Here is a 23849-nt window from a genome sequence, read left to right as displayed (position 1 = left end):
CCCCGTTCACCAGCCTGGCTCTCTTGACTATTGGCACTACAGTTTCTTTATGTTTTAAACCAGTTAACTGACTTTTATGAAGCCCTATCTTGATGCAACACATCCGTAGCCTTAGGTACTATGGAGTCACAGAGAAGCTGAAAACAGCAAGCCACCCTCCCGGAACCTGCAGCTTGGTGGGGAGCAAGGCTACAGAGTGTGGTGATCTTAGGTGTGCTCAGGCACCTAGGATGTTGTCCTGTGGTCAGGGAAGGCTTCCTAGGGGTGGTTAGAGTAGACCGTCATCTAGGCAGTGAGACAGCATTAGTAAGTTTCAGAATTAAGAGGGTCCTCAAAATTCTCTCATTTATAGCTAGAGAACAGAGGCCCAGAGGAAAAAGGGACTTGCCCAAATTTTAATAAGTGGTTATAATTATAGCGAAAGTTTACTACTAATAAGTCATTTTATGAAAAGTAACTATTTATATAGGTGGTACTTATATACTACTTACTAAGTTCCAGACGCTGTTCTGAGAGCTTTATGCATTTGGTCCTCAGTAACCTTGTGAGGGGAGTACTGTTATTATCTCCATTTGACAGATGAGGAAACTGAGTCACAAAGGTTAAGTGACTTACCCAGTGACATATAGCATGTAAGTGGTGGAGCCAAGGTTTAAACCCAACCCATCTGCCTGTAGAGTCTATGCTGGGAACTACTGTGCGAAATAAATCCTGCCAGCCAGAGAGATCAGGATATGTTTGACTTTTTTTTTTTAAGTATTAATTTTACTTGCCACCATCAATGTAATCCTAACGATGTCGCCCAGATCTGTGGCTCAGGTAGTGTTGTCAGCACTGGCTGAGACTATTACAGGCTTTTTATCACTTCATCCACCCTACAGCCATGGGGTGGGGGGATTTTTATCACTATTTTGCATCAGAGTAAACTGAGGCTTAGGGACAGGATGTGTGGAGCTGCCTAGTGGCCCAGGCAGAATTGGAACTCAGGCCTGCCTGACTCCAGGTGTCAGCATTGGAATGTTTCTGAGAGACCATCAGTCCAGCAGCCTTGATGAATAGATGGGCAGTCTGAGGGCCAGAGACTGCCTCTTGAGCAAGTCAGAGGACGGCCTGGTGCCGATGAGGGTCTCATAGAGTGTAAAGTTCTTCCTTCTCCCTAGTGAGGCCGTCCAGATGTGCCATACAGGCCAGCATTACCCTGGCCATACCAAAGGAGGCTGAAGCCTTCAGTTCACTGGAAGAGATTTGAGGACAGCCTCTTCCCCTTCTGCCATACATAGAAATATCTAAGGGGGTGACTTAAACCCTTGTCCCTGAATTCTGGGTTCACCTAATTTGGAGTTTGCAACCCTCTGTTTTATAATAGGTTTTTCTATCCATGAAGCAAAAAAAGTTTCCTTTTTTTTTTTAACCCCCAACCCCCACTTCCTGCTGCTCTGAAGTGAGTATTTATCACATATTTAATGAGTAATCTGAGTCTTGGCCTGGTGAGGCTGTACCAGGACATGGTTTATGGCTGATCTGGTTTTAACTCGCTCCAGGCGGTTTTCCCTAGAGTTTTCTGTAAAATCATAAACCTGGAGAGAGAATTTTTGTGGAATTCAGTCACATGACTCGCTCTTTTGTAAATTGAGAGATTAACTGTGACTGGAAAGAACTGAGATGCATTTCTTTTTTAAAAAAGAAAACAAGCAGAGCAGCATTTATGCACCCAGAGGAGCGTGTCCACACTGAAAGACGACTGGGCAAGTCACTCTCCAAGGTCATCCCGCCAACCTTGGAGCCAGGCTGGCATCGGGTTTGAAAATGTGGACTTGGACGGAGGATCTGGGTTGGAGTCCTGGCTGAGTCTTTCCCAGCTGGTCCCTGGTCCCAGCGTGCCTCTAAATCCTCCCCTGCACATGGGGACTAGTGACATGCCCACCTCTTATGGTAGCTGAGAACATTAAATGAGATCATGCCTACTGTACCCTGAGCCAGGGCTGGCACACGGGAAGTGCCCAGTGGATGCTGGCCACTTCTGGATGGCTAAGATTATCGTCATTTGAAGCCCTTTATGCTGAATTGATGTTATTAGCCGGCACTACATAGATGTAAAGATCCTGTCCCAAGCATGACTAGCTCATGTAATCCTCATAGTGGCTCTGAGGTGGGCAGTGGGATCTCCCCATTTTACAGATAAGGGAACTGAGGCACTGAGGGATCATGATGCATCCAGGGTCCCACTCACACATGGTGGCGCTTGTGTCCAGGCTGACTCCCAGTAACCATTAGGATCTAGATCCAATCTGCATGGCCACTCATCAGAGAGAGGAGAATAATCCATCTGTACCTGGAAACTCACAGGAAGCAGACAAGACCCACACTGGTTCCATTTCGTGCCCGGCCCCCTTCTCCTTTAAATTTCATGACTCAGGCGTGACTGCTGGCTTCTTTCTTCCTGGTGTAGTCCTGGAGCCTGTGGGCATTTTGGTTGCTGGTCCCTGGGAGGGAGACCAGGCTTCTTCTCTTAACTCAGACCTCAGCCAACCCTCCCTAGACTTTGAAATTTACCCACTAACTGGTCTTGGTGTCTGTCGTTGCTCTAGTCAGCAGCCCATTGGAGGACAGAATTCTGACCATGTTACTGCCCTGCCTGGAGCCCCTGGTGGCAGGTGAAGGATATATGGGACCTCCCTGCTATCCCTGAGAAACTGTTTTGTAAATGTGAAATTTCTTCAATATAAAAAGTGTTTTAAAAAATAAAAACAACACCTCACTGGGCCTGATCCAGGAAAAACCTCACTCTTTTGAAATGACATTTAGAACACTTTCTGATCCTGCCCAGCTGGGGGAATAGAATGAACACACATTAATCAACTAGAAGCTGTCATAGTACCAGTTGGATTCATGTGGAGACTGAGGGCTCTAGCCATGATGGTACCTGGTGCCCTGGGATGGGAACCAACCTGTGCCTTGGGTGGTGAGTCCCACATAGCCATGCAGGGGACACTTCTGCCTCCACCTCTCTGTGTATTTCCCCCTTCTCCTTTATTTTTTATTTATTTATTTATTTTTTGAGACCAAGTTTTGCTCTTGTTGCCCAGGCTGGAGTGCAGTGATACCATCTTAGCTCACTGCAACCTCTGCCTCCCGGGTTCAAGCGATTCTCCTGCCTCAGCCTCCCAAGTAGCTGGGATTATAGGAGTCCGCCACCATGTCTGGCTAAGTTTTTGTATTTTTAGTAGAGACAGGGTTTCACCATGTTGACCAGGCTGGTCTTGAACTGACTGCAGGTGATCCACCCACCTCGGCCTCCCAAAGTGCTGGGATTACAGACGTGAGCCACTGCACCCGGCCCTCTTCTCCTTTAAACTTCGTGACTCAGGCCTCAGGTTTGGAGGTGAATTCTTCTATTCTTCCATCCTCCCAAAGGCTCAGGTCTGTGCATGAAGGAAACCAGGCCCTCTGCACATAGTCTAAGACTGACAGGGGCTTCTCTACAGTGGCAGCAGTTTATTTAAACAACAGCAAAAGAAAACCTGTGTTCATAGAGCAACTAATATGTGCCGGCGTCTTGTGGGTGTTTTCCCCAAGTTACCTCAGTTGGGCTGTGCTGCTCCCAGGAGCTCTTAGTCCTGAAGCTTTCTCTCCTCCTTCGCTGCCCCAAACCACCATCATCTTGTCCCTGAAAGGGGACGGTGGACACTATGTTGGCTACTGCCTCTAGTCTGCAGCTCACACTTGCTTTTGGGGTGCACATACCTTCCAAGTCTGTCCGTAAGCTTCAGCTCCCTTAGCCTGACTTACGGACTTACTGATTCCTGACTGTTGACAGTGATGACCAAGACAGCGATGATGATGATGATGATGATGATGATGATGTTGATGATGATGACTGTATTAGGATCTGGATCCAGTCTGCATGGCTGCCCATTTGAGAGAGGGGAAGGATCCATCTGTACCTGGAAACTCACAGGAAGCCAACAAGACCCACGCTGGTTCCATTCGAGGGAAGCATGATTTATTTTTTAACATGACCTCAGAGAGCCAAGGCTTGGGAAAGAGGGAAAGGCATCATAACCAAGAGGCATAAAGAAAGCGGTCATTTCCCCTGGCTTTCCCTTGTAGTTGGAAATCTGGCCAGTCAGTGGCGATGTCTCTGGGGCCCCCTGCAGAGACCTGTTTTGGGGACGGTCTTCACATTTCTGTTCCATGGAGCATTGTGGCCACTCCGCAGCAAATAAAAAGGGGAAAGATCAAACCATTGTTCCTTCTTCTTCATAGCTGGAAGCTACCAAGTCCAGAGGGAGGCATGGGCTCTGGCCTGGGGGTCTAGTCAGGAACTCCTTGTGTGAGCCTGTCCATGTTGGGTGGGTGGACCCTTCCTCCATTGGTGAAGCCTTCAGAGAAGGCTGCAGCCCAGCGAGGCTCAGGGACTGGGCTTCTCAGTTGGGCAAAGTGGTACCCTTCTCCTCACCGCCCTCCACGAGGTGTGTGTCACTCTGCCATCCAGCCTGGGTTAGCTTCACCTGCATCTAGAGTTTCTTTCCCCGCTGTTGAGTGTGAGCTCTGGGCTCCCCATTCCAGCATCCGTCCTCAGGGAAGCTCTTCCTGACCCTGAAGTCTGTTGGATCCTCTTGTCAAAGATGCTGATGGAACCCGGAGCTTTCCCTTCAGAGCACGTATCTCAGTTGGTAATTGCACACTGGTAGACTGAAGTCATTAAGTGGTCAGTGCCAGTCCCCTTCACTATTCTTGTTGCTGTGATGTCCCCAGTAACTATGTTGGTTCCCAGCCCATAGTAGGTGTTTACATCATAATGCATAGGGGCATTTGGGTGAATGAATAAATAACCAGGTCTGATTCATCTTAGTATCCTCCACTGGCCAAGGCCTTGCCCAGAATCACACATCTAATAGGAACTTCATAAATATGTGTGGGAAAATGGCACGAACCCATGGAGTTCCAGTTCTTTCAGGCCAGGATCTTCTCTGGCAGCCTCTACCCACTCCTCAAGTTTGGAAGCCAGGGCAGTCAGTGGCTTTGAGTTACCATGTTCAGTTGGGGAAAGAAAACTCAAAATTAAAAACCAAGTACAGTGTGTTAGGCACCTATCACTGAATATGGTCTAAGAGGCAAGGTCTAAGTAGAGAATTTATCATGTAGTTGGTTTCCTGGGAAGAGAATCCTCTTTGTGACTTGCAAAGCTCTTTATAACTTTTTCAGCAGTCCCTGGCACTCTTAATGGCGTTTTTCGGGGATACCTGGTGACTAAATGCTGGGGCCACCTGTGCCTGAGTTGGAGCTCTGTGGCCAGACAGAAAAACGGTTCATCCATATGATGTGGGGCCAGGTTTTATCCATTGATTCTATAGAGGAAGGGCCAAGTATATAGAGGAAATGGCTGTGAACTTGGGTGAGATGTGTGAGCCTGGGCCAAGCCATTGGAGGTGGTATGACCTTGGGCAAGTCACTTAGCCCCTCCTGGTGCTTGGTCAAAGGGGGGTGGTTAAACCGCAGTGTTTTCGCTGCAGGGTTGTTGGGAGGATCTCATTGAATGTAACCATCTGTAAAGTACTGTGCTGCTGGTTAATATTCTCATGTATGGGCGAGATGCAACTTCATTTTTCTTCATGCTAAGGCCTGTGATTTTTGGAATCTTCCTGACTCTTTCTCTCACATCCCAAATCTAATTTGCCAGCGGGTCTGGATGGTTCTACCTTCCAGTATATTCAGAACTCAACCCTTCCTCACCTTCTTTAGCCCCTGCCGCCACCGTCATCATTTTCCTGGCTGCTGCCGTAGCCCCGCCAGCCTCCTGCTTCCACCCTGGCCTCATGGTCTCCTTTCAACACAGCAGCCAGAATGATCTTTGTAAAATAGAAGTCAAATTATGTCACTTTGCCAAAACCTTCTAGTGGCTTTCCGGAGTAGAAGCCAAGGCTCTTTGGAGGCCTGCAAGGCTCTGCAGGAGCTGACCTCCCATGATCTCTCCTTCTCTCCTCCTCATGTACTCTGTGCCAGGTACCCTGGCATTCTTTCTGTTGGTCATTTGCACTGACATCCACTTTGCCCCAGACACCACATGGCCAACTCTCTCACCTCTTCCAGTGTTCACCCAATGATGCCTACCCGATCACCCTACTTAAAATTGCAACCTGCGGCTCATCCTTTGTCCCCAGCATTCCTGACCACCCTATCCTTCCCTGTCATGGCGCCCCTGTCTCCCCCGCATACTGTAGAACTGATTACTTTCAGGCATACTATATGTTTTACTTATTTATTACGCCTAATGTTAGCTTGAAATGTAATTGCCATGAGGGTAGGGATATATCCCGACTGCCTAGAATGACATCTGGCATGTAGTTGGAGCTGAATAAATGTTTGTTGGATGAATGAGTGATTTTTCCTTATCTGAGTCTTGTACCTCAGTGAGGGAGACAGAAAGTTACACGTTAAGTTTTGGGTGATTCACTGGATTTTGGAAAGGAAAGAGATATATACATAAGGCTTGAGTTGTTTCAGACTGACTGTCCTCTAAATATTAGGGGGCGCAGAATCATCCTCTGGGCAGGTCCTGGGTGGGTGGGTGCTTCTTGCCAGTGCAGCACCCCCTGCGGGCCTCCAGGTTTAATGAACTTGGTTGCACCCACTTACTGAGGCCACATCTCTTCCTGCAGGGTTAATTGTACCAGCTGGTCATTTAACACAATGTTTATGTTTGTACTAACATGTAAAAATATATGAAATATGTATTATGGTGTCCTGTGTATTTGGTAGTTGTGAATGTAACATTCAAATGAATTGGTAAGAACTAGTAAGCCACCAGACTTCAAAAGGCATTTGAGCATGCAGAGAAGCTCCCTTTTCTCTCCCGGTTCATGTTCATGCTTCCCTTCCATAAGGGTGCAGAGACGCCTGAAAAATACCGACCACTGGGCATTCACAATTGTCCCCTAGTGGATTTGAGGTCATCCACCCAGAGCCCAGCAGAGTACTTGCCACATAGTAGGTTTTCAAGAACTATCTGCTGAGTGAATAAAGGAATGATTAATTGTTGGAGGTCAGTTGATATATTTCATTCAAGCATAATGGCCAATGCACCATTCATCTATGCAACCTCATTATCAGTATTTTTTGAGAAATCATCATAATTAACATATTCAACTGTATTTGCTGAGTATTTGCCCTGTGCCAGGCCTGGAGCTAGGTACTGGTGACATACATGGTCATGTGTGGGATGTAGCCTTTGGGGGAGGCACAGCACACAGCCTGGGGGGTGACAGACGCTTCAGCAACTGCAGCCCCAGTCTGAGTCCCCTAGAGTTGGTGGAAGGCGTTGATGGCAGCGTGTCAGCAGTGTTGGGAAAACAATGAACAGGGACAAATTAAATCTAGCTGGGGGAGGAGGGAGCCATTCAATTCTCCAGAGACCAAGTAATTTTTGAGTTGCGTGGGGGGAGGAAAAGACAAAATCCTAATTATAGCACTGTGAAAATGTGCTGCTCCAGGTCCATCCTGAGCTTGGCTAGCTGAGGCGCCATCTTGGAAATAACCCCTCCAAGATGGCAGCCCCCTCTGCCTCACAGAGCTGGGGGGACTGTGAGGCCCCCACATTTGTGGCAGCACTTCAGGCTCGGCTCTCTTATCGAATAAACGCATTTCATTCTTCGAGATCAGGCAGCCAGGACCTAAGGAGCTGTTTTTCCTCCATTGTGCAAGCATGACAAATCATTAATTTTTGATTGATTTGCTTAGAATTATGGGCGCCCCAGCATTCTTTCCACCGCTGAACAGCTGTATAACAAATGAATATATCAGTGTGCACAAAAGATTGGAGATCTAAGAGAAGCAATTACATTGGCCACCCTCCCCCACCCTCACCCCTTCCCGGGCAATGAAGGGAGGAAATTTTTACCAGAAATTCCTCAAGTGGCTTAAAAAAAAATGCCATTTTATAATTGAATTAAATCTTTATCTCTTCATCTTTTGCAGCAGGTTTTTTCCAAACACACACCGGTTCCCCACGTGCTTGGGTTCTATCCATCCAGGAGGAATCTTTAATAATGAAATTTCAACTTGTGTGAATTAAAACCAAAATGAAAAAAAGGGAAAAAAGAAAAGAGCAAATTCTACCCCTCCTTTCTGCTTTTTTTTTTTTTTTTTGTTCTCTTTATATCCTGGAAACCATAGGGAATATATATGAATCACAATTCCAAGGGCAATTAAATTTTTTTTGGTCGCTGCTATTTCTTTAAGATTTTGGAACCGTACCAGTGCACTAAATGTGACCTCCATAACTTTTAAATTAAGAATTTATGCTGGCTTGAAATTTATGAAATATTTCAGCATGAAAGAAAGCCTTTTTCCCTCAGGAAAATTGAGCAATAAATCACAGCACTGTGGATTTACTGCCCTAGAGCCAGCGAGAGATAGGATTTTTTTTTTTTTTTTGCTTCATTCTGAAAAAAAAATGTAATCATATAAGACAGCTTAGCTGCTATCCTCCCACTCTCTAGAATTTTTAATTTCAGCTGTTTCTGCTTGGATTTATTTCCAATATTCCTGCTCAGCTTTTCAATTTCCTCAGTTATTAAATTTTAATTCAGTGCATTAGCATTTAAATTAAAAAAGGGTTTATTTTATCGAAATCGTTGGCCAGCCCCCATCCTGGAGCACACGAATTGCCTGTTTCTGCCATTTGCACAAAATGTGAAATGCAGCTAATGTCTTACAACTTACATTTGCACAAATTTAGAAATAAAATTTCTGGGTTTGGAATAATATTTTCTTTCCAAGAAAACCCTTAATAAGAGAATGGAAAAGAACAACTTCACATTCATTTGGGAGGGAAGGGGAGGGTCAGATAAAACCAAAAATAGCCTTGCCCAGGTCCTGAGGGGAAGCTGGTGAATAAGGAATGGGTGGGGCTGGGAAGGGGGGACAGGCACCCTTATGTGGGCTGGAGGGCTTGGGTACACGTTTACCCCAGCTTCATGGGAGTGGAAAGGAGGATCTCCCTGGGGTCCTCTTTATTTTGTTTGCCAGAGGGGACTGGTTAAGGTTGGGTCTGCTCCACATGGAATGAGAGAGATGGAAGGGACAGGGGAGATGATCTGATTTAACCTTCTTCCCCCATACCCCATTTTTTACCTATGGAGAACCTCAGGTCCAGAGAAAGGAAAGAGCTTGTCTAAGGTTCAAAATGAGACTCAGAGCCAGGGCAACAAGCTACATCCTCTAGGAGCTCATAGTCCAGTGGTAGAAGATGATGGAGCAACAGTAGCTGCAGTGGGAGTTTCCATTACTTGAGTGATTACCACATATGCCAGGGCTGCTTGACTGGCATTATTGTTGACTGGACCATTGGAGAAGGACTTCAGGCTGTGGTGCTGTGGTGGCCACTCATGAGATGCCCTCTTGCAACTTGGGATTTGGGGAAGGCTTTTAGGCAGAAGACCCATGGTCCAATCCAGGCTGACTCTGTGACTCCTTCATCTTATACATATCACTCTGGTTTTCTGTGCCACAGTTTCCTAGCCCCAATAAATAGTCGCCTCTATAACTGTAGGGTTGTCAATGATTATTTTAATTATTATGGCCAAGCACTCAGTACTTCAACATGCTATTACAGGTTTTACCTTATTTTTCTTGAGTCTCAAGCCAGTCCTGTGAGGTAGGTACTGTGATTAGCATCTTGCCATTTTGCAGATGAAGAAATTGAGGCCTTGGGAGTACATTGCAGAGCTAGAAAACGGCAAAACCAGGACTTGAACTCAGACCATCTGACTCTAAATGCTGTGCTGATAAGCTTCAGCGCACGCTGAGAATCAGGTCAGATTATACAGGGTACTGACAAGTTTGTCATTTAGATGGAATCATATGAAATTGCTGCTGTTAGAACATTTTGGCCTTGGCAAATGGCAATGTCAGAGGTTCAGCTTATTCCACATGGAAGGAATGGCTGTGATGTATTTGTAAGGACACAGACCACACTGGCCTGGCATAGGTGGATCTCCATCCTGGGAGTTGGTGCTCCCAACACAGTGGGCTTCGGCTCTGTTGTCATGGTGTAGCTGGACTCGGCCAGGCCCACATGCTGTGACTGCCTTGTGCTGTGATACTGACACCTGTGTCTTGGACGTCTCCCACTGAATCCATTGTCCATCCATATCCCAATGAAGCAACTCTCATCCGCCACCATCTGAATATCCCACACCCTGCCCAGGTAGAACTCCTTCCTCTAGTTGCCCCAGCACCACCACCTGAGTCTCTGTAAAAGCATTTGACAACTCTTTGAATATTTTTGGTACTTTCTCTTTGTTTTATATAAATGAGTGGAAAACAGAAATGCGTGCAGCTACCAGTAACACGAAGCTGAAGTGTCATTCACCCAATAAAAGAGAAACAAAGGTGGAGGTTATTAGGCGTGCCGAAAACAGAGACTCTTCCCACACTCTGTCGTGTGTTCTGTTGCCCTTGAGCTGGTCAACTCTGTGTGAAATTGTGAAGGAAAATGACAAAAATGACAACTTTAAAAGTGTGTGTGAAATGCAAAAATACACCCACAGAGTTAAGTCTGAAAGGCAAGAGATCCATTTGGGAGTTGACCATTTTCTTAAGCTCTCTGGGGCAGAATTTCCACCCATACCACTTCTGCTGCTTATGATACAAACATTAAAACAACTTCAGCCTGTTTGCTTCACATACAAGTTTTGAGGAATGCAAGATGTCGGAAAGAAGCTGTAATTGATCTGTTCTTCTGCTCCCAGGGAAATGATATGCAAACTGTTTTCTGCTTTCTTGTTTCTTCCATTGAAATAATGCATTGGCAGCTCATTAATTTCTCCCTTCCAGACCTCACATTTCTCCTTCCCTATTAGTCCTTAACCTTTCCCTTTCCCTTGTGTGGGAAATAGGGGCTGTTTGATGTCACCCCATTTCCCAGTTGGCTCTCCTGAATGTTGGTGGGAAGTAAAATGTTCCAGAACTGAGGAAGGTGGACTTTGGGGTGACCCAGACCTGAGCTTATAGCTGTGGGACTTTTGGTACATAACTTAAATTCTTTCACCTTCTGTGTTCCTGCCTGTAAAATGGGGATAATATAGGGTGGAAGGGAGGACCTATGGTGAAGATTAAATGAGAGAAGCCATGAATGTCCATATCCTAGCGCCTAATGGGAAGTTCTCCATGGGGAGCTAGTGTGGATGCCCCCTGGGACCAGACAGGGGCAGGGGAGGCTCGGTAGTGACTGTGGAAAAGCAAGTATGTCAGCTCTAGCTGCCTGTCGCCATGTAGGACTGGGTATCACAGGGTTATCCAGTTTAATAAGAGAAGGTAGAGATCTGGCCTTTTTTCAGTGCAATTCTTTTATTTTTATATATTGCCAATTTGTTTGAATCGAAGTCTGCCATCTGATTTTGCCAGTTTGCAACTTCTTGTAAGCACTCATCAAAAGGTAGCTACTAGTGTTTTATGTTAGATCCTCAGTCCTTCATCTGCAATCTTGAAATTCAAAAAGACTTGAAAAAGTTTTTGTAACTGATGAGGCAGCAGAACTTGACCTGAAGGGAGAAAAGGCTACAGTCGTGATTGTTGTCTTGTTGGCATTTATCCTTTGTAGGGTTACCTATGCATATGCTTTACAACAGAAATATCAATGTGCTTGATTAGCAGGGGCTCTGCCAGGGTTGTTTCAAAATTATAAAACATAGGCAGTACATTCCCTTTCTAAAATTGGAAAAATTCTGAATTTGGAAACACATATGCACCTGAATTTCAGACCTGTATTATCCTGTGATTCTTATTAGAGGTGTTTTGGCAAAGCTCGGGAATACATCTTTAGCTGGCGGTGGTGGAGAATCTAGGCGTTGTTCCCAGGTCTGCAACCTCCATCAGCCTCTCCATTGAGGTCCCCCTGAGCACTGGTCTAGGAGTCGGGACCCCCCGGTGTTTGTTTTCATGAGGCTTCAGGCGCCTCCATCTGCACCCAAGGCCTCAGTCTCTGCATCTGAACCAGAATTTTATGATTTCCAAAAATTTCATTTGGTCAGCTTTATCTCCGCCTCCCCCTACACCCAAATAAAAGAGATTAAGAACCGGCACTCTCTTGCCTTCTCATGCTCATAGGGTTGGGGGAAAGAATACTTTAACATAATAGGATTTTTTTCCTCTGGTTGGTAGGAATAAATCTACAGCTGCTGTTTTATTGGAAATCCCAGCTGAAAATAAAAATGGTGCAATTCAATCTCAGATTTAGCTGGTTACTTACTTTTCACTGAGTCCCCAGGGCTGAGCAGTTGCTGAGTTTGTGTTGGCAGTGGGTGCTCAGTGGGGTTTAAAGGGCCAAGCAAATGGGGTTGTGGGGATGTGTCCTGACTCCCTCTTACCACTAGGTGCAAGTTTTTCCAGCCTGGAGGAGTGGAGTGGGGCTTATGGCCAGCTCATCCCACTTCTGGTATTCAGTGGGAGCTTGGTAGGGTGGCAGTGGGTTGATTCTGTGTCTTCCACCTTGGCTGATGTAAGTGTTTTGGGTTTCTTTTGTAGGCTGACGGAGCCAGTGCAGCTGGAAGGAAAAGCACTGCGAGCAGGTACACTCCCTGTCTCCCCCCGCACCCCGCCCCGCTTGTCCACCCCTCCACTCAGATCTTCATGACTAACAGCTGCCACTCTCTGGTCCTTACCTTCCCCCTGAAAGGATGGATAGTCCAGGCTAGCCCTCCTTCGTTAAAAGTATCCAGACTCCCCCAGAGAATGTGAGGTCATGGAAAGCATTTTCCATGTGGGTACCTGGAACCAGAATCCAAGGATGGTTCATTCCTGAACCGGCCATTGGCTGCTCAAGTTGAGAACTTAAGAATGAAGCATAAGACTAAGCAGAAAGACCTGGGCTGGAATCACAGCCAGGCTGCTGCATGGCGAACTCCTGGGCAGCCAGTCCCATCCTCGTCTGGAATTCATTGGCCTATGTGCAAGTGTCATGTGCTCATGTCTCTGAACCAGTCACGCGAAAGCAGGGGATGGGATACTCTGACTAGTTGGGGGTGGGAGGGTCTGTCCTCACCCTCCAGGATAGCTAGAGAGGGCAGAGGGGTGGTTCCCAAAGGAGAACTGGACTATTTTTGCCAAAGAAGGGAGAAAACGATACCAGATAGGTCCAAGCTGTTTACATTATGACAGGTAGCACAGGTAGATACTTGGTGATGTCAGCACCCATGCTGCAGCTGCTGTTGCTGCTGTTCTGTTGGGTAGAGCAAGGCTGGAATGGCCACATGACCTTTATTTGGGGCATTGAAGGCAGAAAGAAGGTAAGGGACAGATGAGAGACAGCTCCCCAGAGCACATACATAAAGTCTAGGGTCACCTGTTAGAGCTGAGGGTGAGACTGTGAATGCCAAGCAAAAGAATTTGCCCAAGAGCCTGTGGAACACTAGCTCTTTAAAATGTTCATGGAGTTTGTTTGTGAGAAAAAAAGGGTTCTTTCTGTAGCCAGATAAGTTCAGAGGATGGTGGGTTAAACAAAATGAAAAAGGTTTATTTGCTGTGGGACTTTCCAGATTTTTAAATATGGTAATATGTGTGCTTGAGAAGAGACAGAGAGAGAGACAGAGAGAGAGAATCATGTTTCTCAGACTTCTTAACCATGGGATCCTTTTATTGAAGTTCATTGCATTGAGCAAGTATTCCTTGGAACGTACTTTGAGAAACCATGGAGAGATATTGACATTCTCTGAGCAGGAGAGTAATGTACTGGGCTTGGTGTTTCAGGAATACCACCCTGGCATCCATTTGTTGGGTGGATTGGAGACTAGTGGAACAGAGGCCATGATACCAGGCCGGAGGTCCATGGAATCTGGAGACCTGTGTTGTGACAACTATTTTATGCTTTGCAGGCTGTATGATCTCTGTGGCAGTTTCTCAAATCTGCCAGTATAATGCTGAAGTAGCTGTGGTGATACATAAATATGCCCATAAATGGCTACAGTTTGTCAACCCCCAGTCTACACTGAGTCCTGCCTGAGAGCCCCTGTAACTGCTGTTCCCTGCGCCTGGAATGTTCTTTCTCTGATGAGTGCCCTTTCATCTTTCTGATCGGAGTCAGTTCTACCCTCAAGGAAGCTTTCCCTGACCCCCTGTATCAAGGGACCTGCGCCCCAGTCTGTGGTGTGTGGCTTTCATAGCTCTTTAATTATTTCGTTTTCGTTATTCGTGATTTCATTCCCTTCCCTGTGTTCATTTTTTTCTGTCTCTCTGAGAGTGCCAGCTCCATAGGCAGGGAACATGTCTGTCTTATTCACTGCCATGGCCTGGTCCCTAGCAGGCTCTCAGTATGTGTTTATGGGATGGGGACACTGGATGAGATGGAAGAAGACGTGGGAGTGACATAGGGACAGGGAGTGTGGAGAGGAGCAGGTAGACAGAGACGGTGCACTTGGGCCTGTGGTCATGGGGGGTGGCGCATGTAGCCAGCAGCTGCCCAGCATTTTGTGTTTCTCTCCTGGGCCCCTGGGAGTGGGATTTGTGTGTGAACGCTGTATGAGGCTGTGGCCTGTGGGGCCATGACAGTCCTCATACTAGTGCCTGGAAGTGTTTCTTGGATCAGTATGTCAGGACTGGAAGGGGCCTTGAGTTGGTCTAGACCACTGTCTCATTGTGCAGAGGGGAGATTGAGGCCTTTGGGAGGAAGGGCCCTGCTCAGGGGCATATGATGAGCCAGTGGCCGTGTGGGCCTTGACCCTGTCAAAGCTGGTGCCTTCTCCATTCCTCAGTGCGGTGCCCAAGTGAGGGTCTAGACAGCCTCTCCCATGTCCCTCCCACTTTCACTAAGCACCTGCTCTGGTAGTGCCATATGCTGTGAACGCAGATGGGTTAGATGCTGATTTATCCACACGAGTAGACGTTCGAGTGTCTCCTGCATGGCAGGCACTATTCAAAGCACTGGGTGAATGAAGAGACAAAGCACCACCCACCCCTCGTCAGTCTGGTGGGATTGTGGTCTGCCCTCACTTTCTAATGCATGAATCTCTCTTACACGATCATCTCTGCCTGGTGATTGTAACCAGAGAAGAAAAGGCGGGTTTTCCCATGGTGGTTGCCTGAAGGTCTGAATCGAGGATTCTTCCCGAAGGCTATAGTCAGTGGAAGAATGCTGAGATTGATTAGAGATGCCTGCCCAGTCAGAGGAGGGGGAGAGTAGCAAGTGAGACATGGATTTGCTCTCCCTGCTGTCTAGGCTTTCCATCACACATACTCAGTAACTGAGCCCATGTTCCTACTGTGGCACCAGAATTATACCAGGAAGGGCCACCCAAACCTGGGATAGTGTATGGCTTAAGGTGTAAAACAAGACTTTCTAATAGCAATGACTACCATTTGGTCAACAGTTCCTTGTCAGGCTCTGAGCTAAGTGATTGATGTGTATTAATTTATTAATGTTTCTTTTTTTTTGAGACAGGGTCTCATTCTGTTGTTCAGGCTGCAGTGCAGTGGTGCAGTCTCTGCCCACTGCATCCTGTACCTCTTGGGCTCAAGCAATCCTTCCATCTCAGCCTCCCAAGTAGCTGGGACTACAGGCAGACAGCACCACCCCTGGCTAATTTTGGCATTTCTTTTGTAGAGCTGGGGTTTCACCATGTTACCCAGGCTGGTCTGATACTCCTGAGCTCAAGCGATCTACCCATCTCAGCCTCCCAAAGTGCTGGGATTACAGATGTGAGCCACCATGCCCAGCCTTCATTTAGTTCTATGCAATCTTTATAACAATCTCATGAGAGAGGTACTCTTACCATTCCCACTTTACAGACAAGGAAGCTGAGGCACAGAGGTTTATAGGCCCAAGGCTGCCTAGGTGGAGGTAGGCAGTAGAGCCAGGATGTCTACCTGAGTCTTCTGTGACACGTGAACTTACCCCTCACGCCCTCCTGCTTCTCGGTGGGAAGGGATCAGTTAACGCGTGTTACGGGAGCCTGCTCGGGGCTGGGGACTGTGCTGTAGGCTGGGGGACTATCAAGAAGGCAGGACTCTGGAGGACTCCCAGGCGAGTTTATATTGATTCTGTGATGAAAACTAATCCTTTGAAAGACGAACACACTGTTACTTATATAGTGACTTGATGTTCAGTCTGAGAAGTGAATTATACATTGAACGTCAAGAGAACATTGTTGGGCTGGGCGCAGTGGCTCACACCTGTAATCCCAGCACTTTGGGAGGTCGAGGCGGGTAGATCACTTGAGAGGTCAGGAGTTCAAGACCAGCCTGGCCAACGTGGCGAAATCCCGTCTCAACTAAAAACAAATACAAAAATTAGCCGGGCATGGTGGTGTGTGCCTGTAATCCTTGCTACTCAGGAGACTGAGGCAGAAGAATCACTTGAACCCAGGAGGTGGAGGTTGCAGTGAGCCGAGATCATGCCACTGCATTCCAGCCTGGGCAACAGAGTGAGACTCTGTTTCAAAAAAAAAAGAGAGAGAACATTGTCGGTGTGGTGGCCTTAGCTGACACCACTGGTGACCTGACCATGGCCAGACGGGATTTAGATGGGTGGACACTTTGTAGAACATCAGAGCTCATGTGATCCCTGCTTCAGATGGAGAAATGAAGGTGCTAAGGTTCCCCAAAGTCAGAATTAGGCTAGCCGGCTCTGGGCGGAATGACCTTGAAGGACCCCCAGCACTCTAACATGGGCCCTCACCCCCAGCTCTACTATGGCACAGTCTGCTACCACGCCAGGGTCCGCTTTCATCCCAGCGCCTTCCTCTTGGCCTGGAACACATAATGCTATTTCTCCAGAGGGCCTCTGGCTAAACCCCAAAATCAACAGCACGGGCTGCTAAGGAATTAGTGTTAAATTGAGGGGGACAAGGAGAGGTGGTGTTTCTGATCTTAAGAAACAACTGAATGTGGTTTGGTTTACTTCCCTGTAACCCAGCCTGGGTCGATTTTACAAGACCAGTGATCCCAGCACTTGAGGTTAATGTCGACCTGGTGTGCAGGTTACAACTCACGTAGCACAACTCCAGCCAAACCCCACTTATTCTAAGGGTCGGGTCGGTGGGGGCGGGGGTGAAGGGGTGGGGGTGGGGTGGGTGGCGCTGTGGGGATTTAACTTTGGAAAATTCTGAAGGAAGGGCCGTTTGTATAATCAAGTAAATATAGTTACAGACTTGGCGTAATAAAGAATTACATATTTTTTTCTTTTGTCAGCTGCAGATTTTCAGAGCTGGAAGGACTATAAAAAATCTAATCCAACCCTTTGATTTTAGAGATAAGGAAACCTGGGCTGGAAGAGGTTAGAGGACTCATTATTTTGCTGTAGGTCCTAGTTGCCCCACAAGTGAACGGGATCTTGTAGACAAGGAGACTGGGAAGGAGAATATACAAAAAATCAAATCGCATTCATTCATTCCACAAATATTTACTGAGTGCCTACTGAGTGCTTAGCACTGACCTGGGTGCTGGAGACAGCAGTGAGTGAAACAGACAGAAATCCCTACCCTTGTAGAGCTGATGTTGTAGTGGGAGTGGAACAGCTGTAATCAATATGTAAAATATATGCTTGTTAGGTAGTAACAGGTGCTGTGAGGGGGAAGCAGAGGAGGTCGGGAGAGTGTGAGACAGTGCTGCCGCTCTAATTTGGCGTTCACGGAGGGTGAGTCATGAACAACGACCTGAAAGAGTTGCAGGGGCAGACCAAGCAGTCATTTGGGGGAAGTGCATCCCAGGCAGAGAGAACAACAGGTGCAAAGACCCTGGAGCTGGAGCGGCAGCAGGGAGGCCCCTGGATACCGTTGTCAGGACTTTGGCCATTCCCGTGTGTGAGATCAGGAGCCACTGGGGAGTTTGAACAGAGCAGAGGCATGATAGGATTTGGTTTTAAAAGGATCATTCTGGCTGCCAGGAGGAGAATAAGCAGCAGGGGATAAGATGTCATGATAGGTGTTGCCAAGGGTTCAGGACAGACAGGACCTTAGACAGGAGGCTTAGAGCTGAGTTTCTGAAGGGGTATTTTTTTTTTCAGGCCTGAGGACTTTAGTTCAGCAAAGGATTATGTGTAGCCTGCATCCAAAAATGCACAGCCTCCTGCTTGGTTCTGGGATGGCCCCAGAGTGGAGCAGCTGTACTCCTGTGGTCCTCATTCTCCATGCCCCCCTGCACCCCTGGCCTGGTCTGTCAAGCATCTTTCTCGCCATCTCTTCAGCCCTGCTAAGGGCCAAGCGGACTAGGGCAGAATAGAAGAGCCCAGACTGCGTGGATTCAGATCCTGGCACTGTCCACTGCCTGGTTCTGTGACCTTGGGCTCATTACCTAGCCTACCTGCATTTTGGTTTCCTCATCTGTAAACTGGGGATTATATTAGTACCTCCTTCATAGTATCATCAATGAAGATTAGGTGTAATAATATAGATATACCCTTACTACAATGCCTAGTCCAAAGTAGGTGTTCAGTAAACATTTATTTTTGTTACTACCGTGGTGGTTCCTAGAAGTGGGGTGGCAATTGATTCCTCGTAGAGCCTTGGACGTTGGAGAGGGGCTGGAGGGAGGGATGACGGTGATAGAGCTCATATTTGTTGAAGGCCTACCGTGATCCACTTATGTGTCCTGTGTCTCATTTGATCTTCCCAGCAGCCCTTTGAGATAGTAATTGGCATCCCTCTTGATCAGGAAGATTTGAGGACAAGACTTGTCCGGAATCACCCAGGTGGTGAAATGGCTTTCAATGTAGCTAAGTCTTGTTCTTTGATTAAGCCAAGGTTTTTCACTGGTGGACCATTTTATCTGATAACCACATGTGACTGGCTGCATAATTATTTATATCTTCTTCTTCTTTAGCATTTTGGTTTTCAGCAGTAAAATAAAAGTAGCCCTAAACACCGCGATTTTATTTGCACAAAATTTCACAGCAGTACAGATTGAGTATTCCTAATCCAGAAACCCAAAATGCCCCAAAATCCGAAACTTTTTGAACACCTACATGTTGTGCAAAGAAATGCTTATTGGAGCATTTCAGATTTCTGGGTTTTGGATTAGGGATGTTGAACTGGTGAATGTCGTGAAAATATTCCAAAAACTGAAAAAAAATAAAAAATGCAGGGACTTCCAGTCCTGAGTGTTTCAGATGAGGGATATTCAACCTGTAGTCAGCCCGGTGCCAGTTAATGAAGAGTATGGTATTGGCAGAATGAATTATTTGAGAACTGGGTATGTTTTGGGAGGGTATGTTTCTTCATCGTAACTCTAGATTTATGTTCCTGTTACTGGAGCTCAGATTTGATTTCTAGAAATGTAATTCCAGAAATATTCTTACCCTACCAAAATTCGGGCAATGTTTGTCCACAAAAATCCTAAACTGCAGGTTGAATGGGGGCTCATGGACTTATTCCAAAGGGGCCAGTTGCTTTTTTGGTGGGCAGAGTTCACTCTGCTTAATTAGTTACCGTTCAACCTAGCCTCTGTAAATAAGGCAGATTCTTGAAAATTCATATGCAGTCTTAGGTTTGTCCTCTGGAGACCATCACAGAAATGCAGACCAAATTCACGTCCATCAAAATCCTTGATTTGTTTGTGCCAAAGGGCACTTGAACTTGGGGTGGTCCAGCAAAGGGACTTGATGGGAGTCTCTGAGGAGCTCAGTCCTCCCACCCAGCACAGGCCCCCGACTTACACTCCTTGAGCGCAGTAGGAAAGTTCTTCTTGTGAACCTGTGAGTTCAGGGTCTTGCCTTGTCCTGCAGCTCAGTGTTGAGAATGCTAAGTAGGAGGACCTGACCTAGTTGCTTCTTGAGGCCTTCAATAACAGAGGCCCTTGATCTGAGAAGGCAACCCAGGAAATTTCTGTGACCTCACCATCTGCCTGGCTCTACTGGCAGAAGAGAACATGCCCACCCTTGGTGTGAGCACCCTCCAGACTCCATGCAGAGTGTGCTGGTTTACAGTGTTGGGACACCTCAAACCCACCTTCCTGATCACTCCTGCCTGCCCGTCCTGCAGTGGGCTTGGCTGCAGTGTGGGTCTCCCATCTCTCCTCCTCACTGCTGCATGGAGGATGGCCCTGCATTCTACTCCTTTTGTTTTCATAGGGACTAAAAATTCCTCCTCTACTTCCATTTGTGAGTACTCCCCTGACGGCCTGTGAGCTCATCTTTTTAATAGTTAACCTAACTTTTCACATTTTATTTGGTGTGCTTAGTAGGGGTGGGAGAAAAGAACTAATATGTGTGAGTTCCTATTAGGTATGTGACACCTTGCATCCATCCATCCTGTAATCTTCTTTTTTTTTTTTTTTTTTTTTTTTTTTTTTTTTTTTTTTTTTTTTTTTTTTTTGAGATGAAGTCTAACTCTTGTCCTCCGGCAGCTGGAGTGCAATAGCGCAATCTCCGCCTCCCAGGTTCAAACGATTCTCTTGCCTCAGCCTCCCGAGTAGCTGGGATTACTGTCACCTGTCACCATGCCCGGCTAATTTTTGTATTTTTAGTAGAGATGGAGTTTCACCATGTTGGCCAGGCTGGTTTCGAACTCCTGACCTCAAGTGATCCACCCACCTCGGCCTCCCGAAGAGCTACGATTACAGGCGTGAGCCACCATGCCTGGCCCCATCCTTTAATCTTCTGAAGCACCCTTAGTGGTAAGTATAACAACTCTGATTGGCACATGAGGAAGGCAAGGTGTGGACAGGTTAGAGCCCCTAGCAATGAGCCCTGCATCTGCTGTGTTATTCCAAGCACCTTGGAAGGACTGGATCTTGTAGTTAAAAGAGTCTTGTGTGTGTCCAAGGGCAGCATGCCTCCAGGCAGTGAGCAAATCAGGGCTGAGTTCTCACCCTGGGGTGTTGGGGAAAGAGCTGGTTGGTTGTCACCCTCCCAGTCCTAGAGACTGCCGGGTGGAGGGGAGGAGGACATTTGTGATGTCAGGAGTGGAGCGGTAGCACAGCTATGTCAGTGATAGCACCATGGAGTGATAGCAAAGCTACATCAGCAGCTGGGCAGCACTGGGCATCAGCTGGCGACGTGGGCAGGGAGGTGGAGGGTTGCAGTCCTGCTGGGGGTCTTCCTTATCCTTTCATCCCTAGGAGAAGATGGCCAGAGGAGTTGAACCTCAGAGAATGAAGGAGTAGTTGCTAAGTTGGCCTTGGCATGAAGTAATGCTGAACAGAAGGAGTGTGTTTATCCTCTCTTTAGATGTCCAGTGTGAGGGCTCAGGGATGGCCTTGCTCTTTAGTGGTTGAGCTCCCTGCCTTCTGGGGTCTGCGTGGGACCTCATGTGTGCAGGGCGGTCTTTGCAGAACGGTGGGTCTCTGCAGGACAGTGGGCATGGGCCCCTGATTGGCCTCCACTCCCCACCTGCCTGTTTTGGAGATTCTGTCTGGGAGACACAGAGACATGGCCCCTCAGAGGACAGTGCACACTGCTAATGGGTCAGAACTGCACCATTGCTAGACCTGCTGGAAAAGGAAGGCAGCGTGTCTGTTTAAAATGCCATTAACACTTCTAAACAGCCTGGGCAACCTTCCACATGCCACGGCACCCTCGAAAGACATTCCCAGCTGTAACTGTGGAACCCCAGCCTGCTAAATTTCAGAGTTTGTGACTTGACAAGATTGCCCAAGTCTCTTGCTTTCCCCCTCCCTAGGTTTAAATTAACCAGGGAATTTATTGTTAATATTTAAATCATATACTGTCTTTGTGAACTCCAGTGTTACCCAATGTTGTGGCTGACTGACACCGTGCAATGAAGAAAATTAAGTGCCTAAGAATTATCTTCAGCTAATGATATATTTATGCCTTGTAGGTTACTTTGCATTTCTAGACTGTTAAGAGTTGTTTTATAGGTTAATAGTTTTAATCTATTAATCTAATCTTTTCTACTTGACTATTAAAATATATCAGGGATACATGACAGAAATGGAAGTACAGAGAATTTTGAGGGGTATTAAGGAATAGGTGATGGTGTGAGGATTTGAAACTTAGGTGAAATAGCACCAGGCATGGGCCTCGCCCCTGGCGTTTGTGGACACTGTGGTTCTACCCCACGTTCTCTCTCAGTTCTCCCAGGCTAGTGTTGAAGCTATGACCTTTTTCCCACTGTGGCTTCACTTCTTGTCACTAAAAGCTGGAGACTCTTTCTATCTGAAGGACATGTTTGAGCACAGCAGCATTTGACAACACATCAGGGAGAAAGAGAGGCAGGCAGCGAGCACAGAGCCCAGGCACTTTTCTCTGTGGAAGAGGCGGGACCCTCATTCCTTTCCTTTATTTCATGTCGGTGTTACTTTTGGCATCTACCATATGCCCGGTTCTGTCTGGATGCTCAGAAAACAAGGGAATGTGTTCCCTGTGTCTTGGGCCTTCTGACATTTTGTCATGTATGTGTTCATTCATTGAATGGTGTTTTTATTATTTTTCTCTTGAGAAAACAGAAATTATCCAAATGGCTAAAAGCCTGGACTTTGGAGTCAGACAGACCTGCCAGAATTCTGCTTGTGTCACTAGGAAGCAGGGTGACTGTGAAAAAGTCACTCTGTTTCTGCAATCCTCGGCTTTCTTATTTAGAAAACAAAAAATACCCCTATCAGGCATTGGGCAGAAGGATGGCATGGTATACTTGTAGGGCCTGGAACACCGCCCCCTGCAGGTCATAAGCACTCAGTACACTACAGCTGCCCTTGGCATCGCTCTCCGTGTTATTTTTGCCATGTGCATCATCACCCTCCTCACCAGCATCACCTCCACCCTGCATGCTGGTGTTTTTCATCTGGTCGCTTTCTGTTTGTGTCATTCAGCAGACCTTAGCTGACACCTGCTAGAAGACTAGGCTACAAAAGGCAGTGGGGAGAGCCCTGGCCTCTGGAAGTCTTCCAGAACCACATGGAATTAATTAAAGGGCATATTTGGAGTTGGGAGCAGGAGCCAGTTAGAAGCAGAGAGGAGCGTTTCCAGAACCGCTGGTGGGAGAATGAAGGCTCCTGAATTGTTAGTGGAGACAGCTACCCTATCCCTTAGGGCCTGAGTCTATGCTGATTGTTGGTCATAATGGCGACCCTGCACCCTCAAGAGAGAATATCAGGCTGTTACCAGGCTGCTGTATCTTGGCATTTCAGAAACTGGGAAGAGTGTGTTACATTTTAGGAAATTTTCAACAGTTCATCAGAAAGGATAAAGATACAACTTTGACACTCAAGAAATAAGCTTCGCCTATTCAGAAAATTGGCTTCTGTGAAGCATCTCCAACCCATGTTATAATGAGAGCCGGATGAATGAGTTATTCTTCAGTTCTTAATATTCACAGAAGCAGCGCAACCATCGGCAGTTACGGTGATGTTGATGGATTGATCACAGAAAAGTCTTGCCTGGATCAGAGGCTACAGATGCCTCCAGTGCCATGCTGACATTGACCTTTCCTGGGCTTGGTCCTTGGGTCACTTGGTAAACAGCCTCTTACTGACCATCACCCATGTGCCAGCCACTGCTCTGAATATCATGAACCAAGAAGACAAAATCTTGTCCTCTAGCTCATGTTCTAGTTGAGGAATAGACAGTAAAGTGGACAGATAGGTAACAGAGAACATTGAGTGGTAAATACTGGGGAACCATAAGTGAGTTTCAGCCAAGGAGTGACAAGACCTTAGCTGCTGTGTCTAATGTAGATTCCAGGGCAGTGTACAGGAGGAAGGGAGACTGTTTATGAGATGTTTACATGACAGGAGAAAGGGGAAGTTGGTTTGAACTGGAGTGGTGGTCATGGCATAGTAAGGAGGTCAAGGATAGTTCTAGAGTCTGGGCAGGAGGAGCTGGAAGGATGGAATTACTGTTAGCGGAAGTGGAGACGAGGGCAGTTATTTGATTGTGTTGTCTTGGATTGCAGAGTTTAGCC

At 46.9% G+C, this 23849-nt stretch overlaps 1 protein-coding gene across 6 annotated transcripts in view; it reads left to right on the top strand.

Annotated features, from left to right (window-relative positions):
- ZNF618 (zinc finger protein 618) overlaps window positions 1-23849 on the top strand; it is a 173444-nt gene that overhangs the window by 78367 nt on the left and 71228 nt on the right. For all 6 annotated transcript variants that reach the window (XM_017530296.2, XM_017530299.2, XM_017530298.2 and 3 more), the window contains exon 2: window positions 12529-12572. In XM_017530296.2, the coding sequence (XP_017385785.1) occupies window positions 12529-12572 (44 nt within the window). The remainder of the gene's footprint in view (window positions 1-12528; window positions 12573-23849) is intronic.

This window comes from Cebus imitator, unplaced genomic scaffold, assembly GCF_001604975.1.
Source record: "Cebus imitator isolate Cc_AM_T3 unplaced genomic scaffold, Cebus_imitator-1.0 Scaffold64, whole genome shotgun sequence".
Lineage (NCBI taxonomy): Eukaryota > Metazoa > Chordata > Mammalia > Primates > Cebidae > Cebus > Cebus imitator.
This window is presented reverse-complemented; position numbering and strand designations above follow the sequence as displayed.